Source organism: Mobula hypostoma, chromosome 9 (assembly GCF_963921235.1).
Source record: "Mobula hypostoma chromosome 9, sMobHyp1.1, whole genome shotgun sequence".
Lineage (NCBI taxonomy): Eukaryota > Metazoa > Chordata > Chondrichthyes > Myliobatiformes > Myliobatidae > Mobula > Mobula hypostoma.
This window is the reverse complement of record NC_086105.1, coordinates 35,006,557-35,020,168: the sequence shown is the minus strand read 5'-3', so window position 1 is coordinate 35,020,168 and position 13,612 is coordinate 35,006,557. Positions and strand designations below refer to the sequence as shown.

General features: G+C 42.5%; 1 protein-coding gene across 4 annotated transcripts in view; it reads left to right on the top strand.

Annotated features, from left to right (window-relative positions):
* Window positions 1-13,612, top strand: part of LOC134351632 (ELKS/Rab6-interacting/CAST family member 1-like) — a 784,451-nt gene that overhangs the window by 27,383 nt on the left and 743,456 nt on the right. For 3 of the 4 annotated variants that reach the window (XM_063058045.1, XM_063058044.1, XM_063058043.1), the window contains exon 2: window positions 12,307-13,117. In XM_063058045.1, the coding sequence (XP_062914115.1) occupies window positions 12,449-13,117 (669 nt within the window). In that variant the 5' untranslated portion in view covers window positions 12,307-12,448. Of the gene's footprint in view, window positions 1-12,306; window positions 13,118-13,612 lie in introns of those variants that run through there. The other variant, XM_063058046.1, reaches the window with a different exon arrangement.

The window sequence follows — 13,612 nt, the reverse complement described above, 5'->3', positions numbered from 1 at the left end:
TCTATGAACACTTTTCTGTAATAGTAATTAGTTCAAAGCTATTTATCTTGATTCAGCTTGTTGGTGCTTTGCAGAACGTAGTGCAGGCCATTTGGCCCACGATGTTGTGCTGACCTTTCAACATACTTGAAGATCAATCTAACCCTTTTCTCCCACATAGCTCTTCATTTTTCTTTCATTCATGTGCCTATGTAAGAGTCTGTTAAATATTCCTAATGTACTTGCCTCTCCCACTAACCCTAGCAGCATGTTTTATGCACCTACCTCTCTCTGTCTAAAAACAAAACAAATACCTCTAATATATTTTCCTTGCAACACCTTAAAATTATGCCCCCTCCCCTTGTTTTAGCCACTTCTTTTCTGGGATCTGTGCCTCTTACCATCTTGTACACCTCTATCAAGTTAACTGTCATCCTCCTCTCCAAAGAGGAAAGCACTCATTTGCTCGACCTCTTCTCATAAGACATGCTTTCTAATCCTCTGCATTCTCTAAAACTTCCACATGCTTCCTATAATGGGATGACCAGAAATGGACTCAGTACTCCCAGGTGTGGTGTAAAATACTTTGTGCATTCATAAGATGAATTTTTACTTTTTTTTTTGCTCCATGCCTTGGGGTAACTCTGCTGTATTACATTATAATATTCTTCCGGTAAGATGGCGGTACGTGCAAACACAGCAGCCTCTTGGGGACCAACCAAAAGTGCTTTTTTTCTTTGTAAAATTTGTTTTTTTTTATAATCCAAAGTCAATTTTACTCCAAGAACGTTGGGCACTGTAGGCTACTCCATCAGTGAGCTGCTTGTTGATCGGAGTAGCTGGGCTGGTGTTGGTGGCAGAGTTGGTGGGGTGTCACAGGGGCTGATTTGGGTTCGGAGGAGTTGACCTGGCTGCAGACCGTGTTGCTGCCTGCTACTTAGAAGTATTGGAATTTGGTGCAGTATAACCGTGGGAGAGTGTCTCAGGCATTTCACTTGTGCTTGCAAGACTTTGTTGGACAGTGATAATGTAAGTTGCTGCAAGCCTCTTTCCCTTGTCTAGTGGAGGGACGGCTGACATAGGAGTTGTGTAGCCTCAGTTGTAGCAAGACCTCAGGCTGCAAACCAGGTGAGAGATGTGGGATGCGCTACAGTGTGGTTGAACTCAGCCGGGGCCTGGCCTTTCCTGTCAGTACAGGTGTCCTCCGCTTTTTGAACGTTGGCTTTACAAAGCCTCGCTGTTACGAAAGACCCACATTAGTTACCTGCTTTTGCTAACAGCAGGTGTTTTCACTGTTACGAAGAAAGGCAGCGTGCAAAAAAAGCAGCGCCCGATTTAAAAACAAAAAAAGGCAGCGCGCGCCCTGAGCAGCCGTTCTCCCCCGGATTTGGATCGGCATTCTCGCCAGCATTGCTGAAACACATGCCTGTGAGCATCCGTTAACAAGATGAGTTCTAAGGTATCGGGAAAAGCCTAAAAATGCTCATAAGGGTGTTACACTTAGTGTAAAACTAGACATAATTAAACGTTTCGATTGTGGTGAACGAAGTAAGGACAAAGTGAGTTTGGCTTGTGGAAGATGAAGATGATGTTGAAGAGGTTTTGGCATCCCCTGTCCAAGAACTGATAGATGAAGAGCTGATGCAATTGGAAGAGGAAAGGATAACAATCGAAAATGAATGCAGTAGCGAACGGACCGAAAGTGAAGTCGTCCAGGAATTGAACGTGAAGCAACTGGGTGAGATTTTCGCTGCAATGATAAAGTACGACTTTAATTTTGAAAGGGTACTTCGGTTTAGGGCATATTTGCAAGATGGTTTGAGTTACAAAGAACTGTATGATAGAAAAATGCGCAAGGCTCAGCAGTCAAGCAAGCCTTCCACATCAGCCACAGCAGATGATGAACCTCCACCTTCGACATCGGGGCGGGCAATCATAGGAGAAGATGAGCTGCCTGCCCTAATGGAAACAGACGAAGATGAGATGACACCTCAGTGTCCCACCACCCCAACCCCTAGACTGTGGACAGATACCGATTTGCGGAGAATGCAGCGGTAGCCAGGAGGCACACAGCACATCTTTAAGAAAAAAACCGAAATAAACATGCTAATTAATTAGGTGCCGCTTGGCATGTAATTGTCGGCCCAGATCAGAGGCAATTGCCGATTGCGTCGCCTCTGATCTGGGCTGACAATTATGTGCCAGGTGGCACCTAATTAATTAGCTTGTTTATTTCAGCTTTTTTCTTAAAGATATGCTGTGTGCCTCTCGGCTACCACTGTACCCCTGCATGCTTCGCGGATCGGTATCGGTCGGCGGCCTGGAGGGTGGGGGCCACTGCACCACCCAAACTCCGATGACTCAGCTTAACACACCATCATCAGTGTGCTTGGCAAGCTGCAAGTGATACTACACTGTACATACAATATTTCTACTTTAAATAGGCTATGTATTTTTACGTATTATTTGGTATGATTTGGCAGTTTCATAGCTTAAAGGTTACTGGAGAGAGTGTTTTTGCCAGCAGCGCTTGCGTGAGATTTTCTGCTGGAGCGCTTGTGTGAGATTTTCGCTACGGAGAACAGTGCTGGCAATTATTGTGGAAAAGTATTTCTACTTTATATAGACTGTGTATTTATCATATCAATCCTGCTTTTACTATATGTTACTGTTATTTTAGATTTTATGTGTTATTTGGCATGATTTGGTAGGTTATTTTAGGGTCTGTGAATACTCACAAAATTTTCCCATGTAAGTAAATGGTAATTGCTTCGTTTTGCGGCATTCTGGCTTACAAACTGTTTCATAGGAACATTCTACCTTCGGATGGCGGGGGAAACCTGTACTACTCTCCTGTGTTCGAGCGGTGGAATGATAGGTTGGATTGTGTATGTCTGCACACTCTTAGGAGACTACCATCAATTGCTGGAGATTGTCACTCAGGGTCTTGGGCTGTATATGTATTTTTTGATATTTGAATTAAGTTCCTTGCTATTTTTGAATGCTTGCTTGCTATTTTGAAATTTTTTGGCACCTTGGCCCCAGAGAAGCACTGTCTCGTTCAGCAGTATGTATGTATGGTGTGTATGATAATTAAACTTGATTTGATTGTTTTTTCACTTCAAACTTAAGTTTTCCTTATCCAAATACTGCCTTCCCTAGTTTAAAGCAATGAGTAATTTCTTTTAAAATTAACCCAGATTTTGCAGAATAAGAATTTGATGTTCTTTTGTTAAATTGTCAAGTATAATTTTCAAAACAAGCTCCCACTTCATTTATTGATATAATCCTGAAAGGAAGAAAGATACTTTGGATGCTCCTTTTATAAATTTAAGGGGCGATTGGTTTATTTTTCTCTGGCATTAATTTGTTGGATGCTGATCGACTTTTAACATTGTGAAGCACGCTTTGCCTTTCAAAAAGTACAAAACTTAAGTTGTGTATGCATACTATTTTCACACAATATTTCCAGTTTTTATATATATATTGTTCCTTCATTTATTAAATCCAGACTGTTTGGAAACAATTTTTAAATCTTTGTCAAAAACAATTAAGATTTAAATTTAAAATTGCTGAAGTAAAATGGCAGTTGATAATGAAGTGAGTTTGGCAATTGGATGATAGATTTACAATTAATCAAAATGTTACTAATATTTTAATAATAACTTGCATTTAAACATAATGCCCCAATAACCCAAACTTTCAGTTTTTGCCCTTCCACACAAATTGTTACAATTCTCACACTATGGTTTGGCAAATGATTTGGCAATAAAGTAACATCAGAATAGGCTTATTGGTACACCATCTCTATATAAAACCAGAATATGATCAGAATTTCATTTAATTTACTTCACTTCCCTTTATCTCCCTACTTCTGTGATCCATTTTAAAGTTATCTAATTTTGACAGTGGTCGTTTGGTTGAAATGTAATTGGAGAAGCCAGTGCACTTGCTGTCAAGTTTATTTTTGTTTCAATGAATTGAAGATTTAATCACATTTGTTATTCATTGAAAAATAACTTTAACCTTTAATTTCCAAAGGAAAACACTTCACCTTTAATTTAAACAGACCAATGAAAATGGTTTGCCATTTTAGAATGGTCCAGGGAAGAAATTGGAAGTGTTTTTGGAAGGTCCCCAGGAGTTTTGTGTTCCTCAATCTGCTACAGCATGTCTGTGGAAACACAAGCGACTTCAATTAGTCCATGGGAAATATAGCTTTCTTTTACTACTTTCTGAAATTTCATTTTGTTCAACCACCTTGATTAAGGAGCTCAGATTCAGGGATGCCAAACTTGCAGAAAATTAAATTAAGTACTATGTTGTCAGGACTTAATATAAATCACCTCATAACCCAAATTATTGGATTAATACTTTATTTATCTTATTTTTATAACTCCCTCTATGATTTCAATGCTGAGAGATTCTGAAAGCATTTTTGAAGTTCATTTATCAACTGACACTATATACAGATTTTGTTGCATAACAGGTATATTTCCAAATGGAAGAATTATATTTTCCATTGTTTTCAATTGTTTGGAGCGAGTCAGGTATTTATACCTATGCTAGTCAAAATTTGAACACTTGTTTTTAGACCATAAGACATAGCAGAATTAGGCCATTCAGCCCATCAGAATTAGGCCATTCAGCCCATCAAGTCTTCTCTGTAGTTTCATCATGGCTGATCTATTATCCCTCTCAACCCCATTCTCCTGCCTTCTCCCGGTAATCTATGATAACATGACTAAAAGAGAAATGGCCTCCAAAGCCATCTTTCACAATGAATTCCACAGATTCACTATCCGCTGGCTAAAGAAATTCCTCCTTATCTCTGCTCTAAATGGATGTCCCTCATTACTGAGGCTGTAGCATCTGGTTCTGGACTTGCTCATTAAAGGAAATAACCTCTCTACATCCACTCTATCTAGGCCTTTCAATATTTGATAGGTTTCAATGAGAACCCTCTTCATTCTTCTGAACTCCAGTGAGTACAGGTCAGAGCCATCAAATGCTCCTCATACATTAATGCTTTCATTCCCAGAATCATTCTTGTGAACTCCTCTGGACCTTATTCAATGCCAGCACTCCTTTTTCTAGATAAGGGGCTCACTGTGTACATACATCTATTGATGTTTCTGGACACATCTTCAGTGATGTTCCTGGAATCATCAGGTGTTTCGGGTCTTTCAACATCATACACCTCCTCCAGGTGACCCAGCCGGGGCTGATCAGACCCCAGCTTGTGTCCAGATAGCTAGCTACTTATGACTCCATGGCTCCCTTCTTTTGAGCCACAGCCATCTTGAAGCCCTCTCTGCTACATCGATGGTACTGCGGATGGCTCTCCTCTTCCTCTCTCCCTCGATGCCCAAAATGCTGAAAGCTCTAACTAAAGAATGGGCTACGAATCCCCTACAACCAACCTCCACTGGGAGACACCTCGCTCTCCATCCAGCCTGCTGACAGTTGCTGATCAGTTTGTTGTGGTGTCCATAGAGTGCGATGCTGCTCAGGCTCTTTGGCAGCCCCAGCCATCTCCTGAGATGGTTGCTAACCCTCCTCTCTAAGGTTTCGACTGTCGAGATCGGAACTGCATAGACGAGGAGGGGCCACAGGATTCTGGGAAGAATGCCATGCTGATATACCCAGGCTTTAAACTTCCCAGGTAGGTCAGACTTGTCCACAGATTTCAGCCAGCCAGCCATCCAACTCGGTGCAGGTTGCCTGAATGGATGTTGTGTCCCTTAAAGAGCTGTCAAAAACTTTGCCTCAGCTCTTGACTGGCTTTTCTGTGATGGTTGGGATGGCTGTGCCTGCGATGCTGAACCGGAACTTGTTCTCCACCTTCCCTTTCCTCAGCATCATCGATCTTGATTTGGCAGGTTTGAAACGTATCCAGGCCCACTCCACCAGTTTTTCGAGCCCTTGCAGAATCCTCCAGCAGCCTGGGACTGATTCTGTGGTGACTGTGAGGTCATCCATGAATGCCTTGATAGGTGGTTGCCGTTGAGCGGAATTCATTCTGGGCCCTCTGCACTCTGGTTCAGCAGACTTAGTGAGCATGTTCATGGCTCGGGAGAACAGTGTCACTGAGATAGTGCACCCTGTGATGATGCTGATCTCCACCTTGTGCCAGGTTGATGTAATTGCTCCTGAAGAGACCCTCATCCTGAAGTTGCTGTAATAATCAGCGATAAGGTCTCTGATTCTGCTGGGGACGTGATATTTGGTCAGTGTGAGCTGCATCAGCTTGTGCGGAATGGAGCCATATGCATTTGCCAGGTCAAGCCACAACACTGACAGGTTGCCCTTGTTCTCTCTGGTCTCCCTGATGAGCTGTGTCACCACACCAATGTGATCCAGACAGCCCGGCATCCCTGAAATGCCACCCTTCTGGGCTGATGTATCAATATAGGTGTTCTTTGCTAGGTAGGTGCAGAGCCGGTTAGAAACTGCACTGAAGAAGATCTTCGCCTCAACACACAGCAGGGAGATGATGCAAAACTGATCTATCTGGGTGGCACTTTCCTCCTTCGGGATCCACACCCTTTCAGCCACTCTCCACTGTTCTGGGATTTTCCCCCTTCTCCAAAAGGTTCTCAGGATCTTCCACAGACGCAACAGGAGTTTGGGGCAATTCTTGTACACTTTGTATGAGGTGTTGCTTGGTCCTGGAGCTGAGCTTACCCTTGCTTTGCGGACGGCCTCGCTGACTTCCTTTAGTTGTAGCTCTGACATGTCGAACTGCACATCCGGTTTGGGTGGGTCTATTAGGATGTCACACTCTCCCACCTCCTGCTCTCTTTCAGGATCACTATATATCCTCTTCAGATGTTGGTCTATGTCTTCCTGTGAACAGGCCAGTTTCCCACTGCGCTTCTCCCCCAGCAACTCCTTGGTGAACTTGAAGGGGTTGGCAATCAAGGCAGCATGTTTTCGGGCCCTTTCACGACGCCGCCTCCGATGCCACTCTGCCTGGCGGAGGACCCTGATCTTCTTTCGTAGTATGCACATCAGCTGGGCCAAGCCAATGCGCTCCTCTTCTCCTGCCTCCTGGTATTGGGACTTCATCTTCTGCCTGATGTTGTGGATCCTCAATACTCTTTGGTTCTTCGAGTAAGATGTTTTGGAGCCTTCCTTCGCCTCTTCTCCGAACCGTTCAGCTGCGATACTGACAATAATTGTTGTCATGGCTTGCAGCTTCCTATCAACCCCTCCCTTCGCCATTGCCTCCAGAATTTGGTTAACATCTTCATCAAACTGCTTCCACAGTGAAGTCATGTTAGCTGCAGGCCATTTGATCTGCCTCCTGTTAGACCTCATGTTAGAGGGATTAGTTTGCAACACTTGGAGGTTCCGGGCACTATGGGGTGACTCCAGGCCTGGCCCCTCCTTTGTCTCACCAGGTTGGACACCTGCGCGTTGTGCTGCTCCTGCTCCCACCAAACACTTCATCCTTGCTTGGTGGATCTTCAAGCCACGATCGTTCTTGCAGATCAAAACATACTCCAGGTGAAATAGATGCTAAAATTACATCTTCCTTCCTGTTCACCAACTCTGCCTGTAAGTTGACCTTTAGGGAATCCTGCATAAGACCTGCCAAGTCCCTTTTCACCTCTGACTTTTGAATTTTCTCCCTGTTAAGCAAATAGTCTACACCTTTTTTCCTTCTACCAGAGTGCATGACGATACACTTCGCTACACGATATTCCATCTGCCACTTTGCCCAATCTCCCAATCTGTCTTATGTTGTTCTCCACCTATCTTCATTTCATCCACAGTCTTGGCCCCAAGGTTATCAATTTTGTCATTCAAATCATTGACGTAACATAAGCGATACCTGTGGAACACCACTAGTCACTGACAGATAACCAGAAAAGACCCCCTTTATTCCTACTCTTTGCCTCCTGCCAGTCAGCCAGCCTTTTATCAATGTTAGTATCTTTCCAATAATATTATGGGCTCTTATCTCATTAGGCAGCCTCATGCGTGAAAGCTTGTCAAAGCACTTTTGAAAGTCCAAATATATAAGCATCCACAAACTCTCCTTTGTCCTACCTGTTATTTCCTCAAAGACTTCCAACAGATTTGTCAGCCAAGATTTCCCTTTAAGGAACCATACTGATTTTGGCCTATTTTATCATGTGCCTCCAAGTACTCCAAAACCTTATCCTTATTACTGGATTTGAACATTTTCCCAACTACTGAAGGCAGGCTAACTGGCTATAATTTCCATTCTTCTGCCTCCCTCCCTTCTGAAAGAGTGGAGTGACATTTGCAATTTTTCAGTCCTCAAGAACCATGCCAGATTCCAATAATTCTTGAAGGATCATTACTGATGCCTCCACAATCTCTTTAGCTACCTCCTTTAAGAACTCTGGGATGTAGTCCATCTGGTCCAGTTGACGTAACTACCTTCAAACATTTCAGGTTCCCAAGCACCTTCTCCTTAGTAATAGCAACTACACTCACTACTGACCCCTGACGCTCTTGAACTTTTCACATACTGCTAGTGTCTGCCACAGTGAAGACTGATGCAAGATACTTCATCTACTGTTTATTTGTCCCTATTACTAGCTCTCCAGGCTCATTTACCAGCATTTTGATAACCATTCTCATCTCCCTTTTACATTTAAAAAAAACTTTTTCATATTATTGCTAACTGACCTTCATATTTCATTTTTTCTCTCCTTATGGTTTTTTTAGTGCCTTCTGTTTATTTTAAGAGATTCAGAATCCTCTAACTTCCCACAAGCTTTTGTTATATGTCCTCACTTTTTCCTTTATGCTGTCTTTGACTTCTCTTGTCAAATGTGGTTTCATCATCTCCCCCTCCCTTAGCATGCTTCATCTTGAGCATGCTCCCAGAAACACCAGCCATTGCTGTTCTGCTGTCATCCTGTCATCCCTGCTATCGCCCCTGCCAATCAACTTTGGCCAGCTCCCTCTCACGCCCCTTTAATTCCCTTTACTCCATCATAACATCTGGCTTTATCTTCTCCCTCTCAATCTGCAGGATGAATACTGTACAATTGTGATCACTGCATCGTACCTTTAAACTTTACCTTTAAGGTCCCTAATCAAATCTGGTTCATTACATGGTACCTAATCCAGAATTGCCTCCCCCCAAGTAGGCTCAAGCATAGGCTGCTCTAAAAAGTCATTTCTTAGATATTCTACAAACTCCCTCTCTTGGGATACAGCACCAACCTGATTTTCTGAATCTCTGCATATTGAAACCCTCGTGACTATCATAACAATGCCCTGTTTACATTTCTTTTGTACAGTGCCTATCACAAGTATTTACCGCCTTGGAAGTTTTCATGTTTTATTGTTTTACAATGTTGAATCACAGTGTATTTAATTTGGCTTTCTTTTTCACACTGATCAACAGAAAAGGACTCTTCCATGTCAAAGCGAAAACAGATTTCTACGAATTGATCTAAATTAATTACAAATGTAAAACACAAAATAATTAAATGCATAAATATTCACCTTCTTCAAGCCAGTATTTAGTAGATGCACTTTTGGCGGCAATTACAGCCTTGAGTCTGTGTGGATAGGTCTCTATCAGCTTTGCACATCTGTGGACTATTCTTACCCATTCTTCTTTACAAAACTGCTCAAGCTCTGTCAGATTGCATGGGGATCGTGAGTGAACAGCCCTTTTCAACTCCACCCACAAATTCTCTATTGGATTGAGGTCTGGATACTGACTTGGCCGCTCCAGGACAGTAACTTTATTTTTAAGCCATTCCTGTGTAGCTTTGGCTTTATGCTTGGGGTCATTGTGTTGCTGGAAAACAAATCTTCTCCTAAGTCGCAGTTCTCTTGTGGACTGCATCAGTTTTCTTCCAGGATTTCCCTGTATCTTGCTGCAGTCATTTTGCCCTCTACCTTCACAAGCCTTCCAGGGCTTGCTGCAGTGAAGCATCCCCACAGCAAAATGCAGCCACCACGCTTCACGGTAGGGATAGTGTGTTTTTGATGACATGGTGTTTGGCTTGTGCCAAACATAGCATTTAGTCTGATGGTCAAAAAGCTAAACTTTGGTTTCATCAGACCATATTACCTTCTTTCAACTGACTTAGAATCTCTTCAGAGGCTAGCCAAGACTTCATGTGAGTTATTTTCAATAGTTGCTTTCTCTTTGCCACTCTCCCGTAAAGCTGTGATTGTTGTATGCACAGTCTCTCTCATCTCAGCCACTAAAGCTTGTAACTCCTCCGGAGTTGTCATAGGTCTCTTGGTGGCCTCCCTCACTAGTCCCCTTTCTTGCACGGTCATTCAGGTTTTGAGGACAGCCTACTCAAGGCAGATTTACAGCTGTGTCATATTCTTTCCATTTCTAGATCGACTTAACTGTACTCTTAAGGGATCTTCAGTGACTTGGAAATTTCTTGTATCCACCTCTTGACTTGTGCTTTTCAATAACTTTTTTACGGAGTTGCAACTCCGTAAAAAAGTTATTGAAAAGCACAAGTCAAGAGGTGGATACAAGAAATTTCCAAGTCACTGAAGATCCCTTAAGAGAACTGTTCTTTTGTTTTCATGGTGTAGTTTTTGCCAGGATACTGACTCATCAGCAGCTGGACCATCCATATACAGGTGTAATCAACTATAATCAACTGAAACACCTTGACTGCACATAGGTCTCCAAAAACAAATCTCCATTTAAATAATTATGTGATTTCTAAAACCAATTGGCTGCAACAACAATCCTTAATATGTGCAATATTAAAGGAGGAGGGTGCTGTATACCTACATCTACTGATGCCTCTGGACACATCTTCAGTGATGTTCCTGGAATCATCAAGTGTTTTGGGTCTTTCAATATCATACACCCTCCTCCAGGTGACCCAGCCAGGGTTGATCACACCCCAGCTTGTGTCCAGATGGCTAGCTGCTTATGACTCCATGGCTCCCTCTTTTGAGCCACAGCCATCTTGAGGCCCTCTCTGCCACATCGGTGGTACTGCGGATGGCTCTCCTCTTCCTCTCTCCCTCAATGCCGAAATTGCTGAAGGCTCTAGCTAAGGAACGGGCTGCGAATTCCCTACAGCCAAACTCCACTGGGAGACACCTCACTGTCCATCCAGTCTGCTGACAGTTGCTGACCAGTCCTGCGTACTTGGAGAGCTTCCTTTCAAAGGCCTCTTCCAAGCGATCTTCCCATGGGACTGTCAGCTCCAGCAGCACCACTTGCTTAGTAGACTCAGACACAAGGACAATATCTGGTCGCAGGGCGGTGGCTGCGATATGGTTAGGGAACATCAGCTGCCGTTTGAGGTCCACCAACAGCTGCCAGTCCCTTGCAGAGGTCAGGATGCCTGCAGATGATATTTTGGCGGGTTGGCTGCTCCCCAGCTCTGACAAAGGCAGTGGTCTACTTGGAGTGAGGTGTGAACACTTGTGCAATTAATTATTTTGTGTTTTGTATTGGTAATTAATTTAGATCACTTTGTAGAGATCTGTTTTTACACGAGTCTTTCTGTTGATCATTGTCAAAAAACCTAATTAAACCCACTGTGATTCAATGTTGTACAACAATAAAACATGAAAACTTCCAAGAGGGGTGTATTCCTTTTTTATAGGCACTGTATTTCCAGTTGTAATTTGTACCCCCATTCTGGTTACTGTTTGGAGGCCTGTATATTACACCCATCAGGATTTCTTCAGAAAGAGTTTCCCTTTTGAGCACAAAGCCAGACTCGGTGCCAGAGATCTGACCACTATGGCTTTCCTCTGCGAGGTTATTCGTTCTCTCCCCCCCCAAAAAAAAAAGTATCCAGAGCAATATATCTGTTGTTGAGTACTACAGCCACAGGGGTACTCTGCACTTGTAGATGTAGCCTTTGGGAACACTGGAGGTCTCTGCCTTCCCACATCCCTCAAGAGGAATATTCCACTATCTTCCCTGGCATCCCCACTGGTCTAACTGTGCAATAAGGGAGGAAGAAATAATTAAATGAAAAAATTCTACCTACAGCTTTTGCCTCTCCTTACCAAAGTCTCGGCTTCCCACTTTTAACACTGGCCCACTCCTACATTGGCTACTCCATTTAAACATAACTTTTTATTGGCCCTTACCAAGTTTTAATTATGCACAATCCAATGGCTCCTCAGGATCTGTGGTGTGCAGAATGTCCCGACTGCCCATGCTCACTTTTTTGAATTCTCTTCTGCTGTATAATCCAATGTCTCCTTGGAAACTTTTGGGTGTTTATGAGTAACCATGGGATTATTCTGCCTCTTTTTTTTTGAAAGATTTTGAAGGCTGTGTAAGTGTATGGGTGACTTCCTAATTTTCTTTTTGTTTCAAAATAGATGCAATTTCATTGGCCCGGCATGGATGTCCTGTCACATTTCAACAGAATACATTGAAGCTATTCAACTTGTAAAACTAAAGATAAACAGAGAATCTAATTCTATTTAATCAGTCAAGAAAGTATTTGAATTTTCTTCAACAATGCATGGAAGCTCACGGTCGATGAGTAAAGTAGAAGAAAGTAACCAGAGTCCTGGACGCTCGCCAAGACTACCAAGGTCACCGCGCCTTGGTCACCGTCGAACAAACAGCACTGGAGGTAGTTCTGGTACCAGTGCTGCTAGTAGTGGTGGGAAAACCCTGTCCATGGAGAATATCCAATCACTCAATGCTGCATATGCTACATCTGGCCCCATGTACTTAAGTGACCATGATCATGTTGGTGTAGATTCCCCCAAGTCTACAATGACACTGGGTAGAGCTTCTGGACGCCTACCATTTGGTGTTAGGATGACTACGATGGGAAGCAGCCCAAATATTGCCACAAGTGGTGTGGCTAGTGATACTATAGCTTTTGGAGAACATCACCTACCAACAACAAGCCTAGCATCTACTGTACCACACTCATTGCGGCAGGCAAGGGATAATACAATTATGGATCTGCAATCACAGTTGAAGGAAGTTCTTCGTGAGAATGACATGCTTCGGAAAGAAGTTGATATGAAAGAGGGCAAGCTCAGCTCTTCTATGAATAGTATCAAAACCTTTTGGAGTCCTGAGCTGAAGAAGGAGCGAGCACTTCGTAAAGATGAAGTGGCTAAGATGACTGTTTGGAAAGAGCAATTTCGAGTTCTACAGGATGAAAATCAGGTGGGATTCAGCTTTGTTGAAATAAAATATTGGGAATGCACAACGTCTATTTGCTTTTGTGAGGAGAAATGAATTAATATTTTGTATTGGTTTTGAAATTGATAAAAAATAAACTATAGTGTAGTATAAAAGCATGAAATGCTGGAAATACTCAACACATCAGGCAACATTTGTGAGAAGAGTAACAGTTAACAATTCATGTCAGAGACTCTTCATTGGAACTAAGATTTATTTCTAACATTGAAATTAATAAAGTGTTGCCCATGTGTAAATGAAATGAGAAATGTAAATTTGCAGAAAATACCAAAAAAATTCTTATGAATTTATCATTCGATCCTCACAGATTACACTTCCTTAATCCAGATTAAGTTTCGGGAAACTAGAATTATTTTTGGAGGGATTCAGTGTTGGATAAAAATCAAGTTTGTGCTGATAAATGTCTCTGTTGTTACCTGTGCTTTTAGGTGAGAGTATTCTTTAAGCATTTAAGCATGC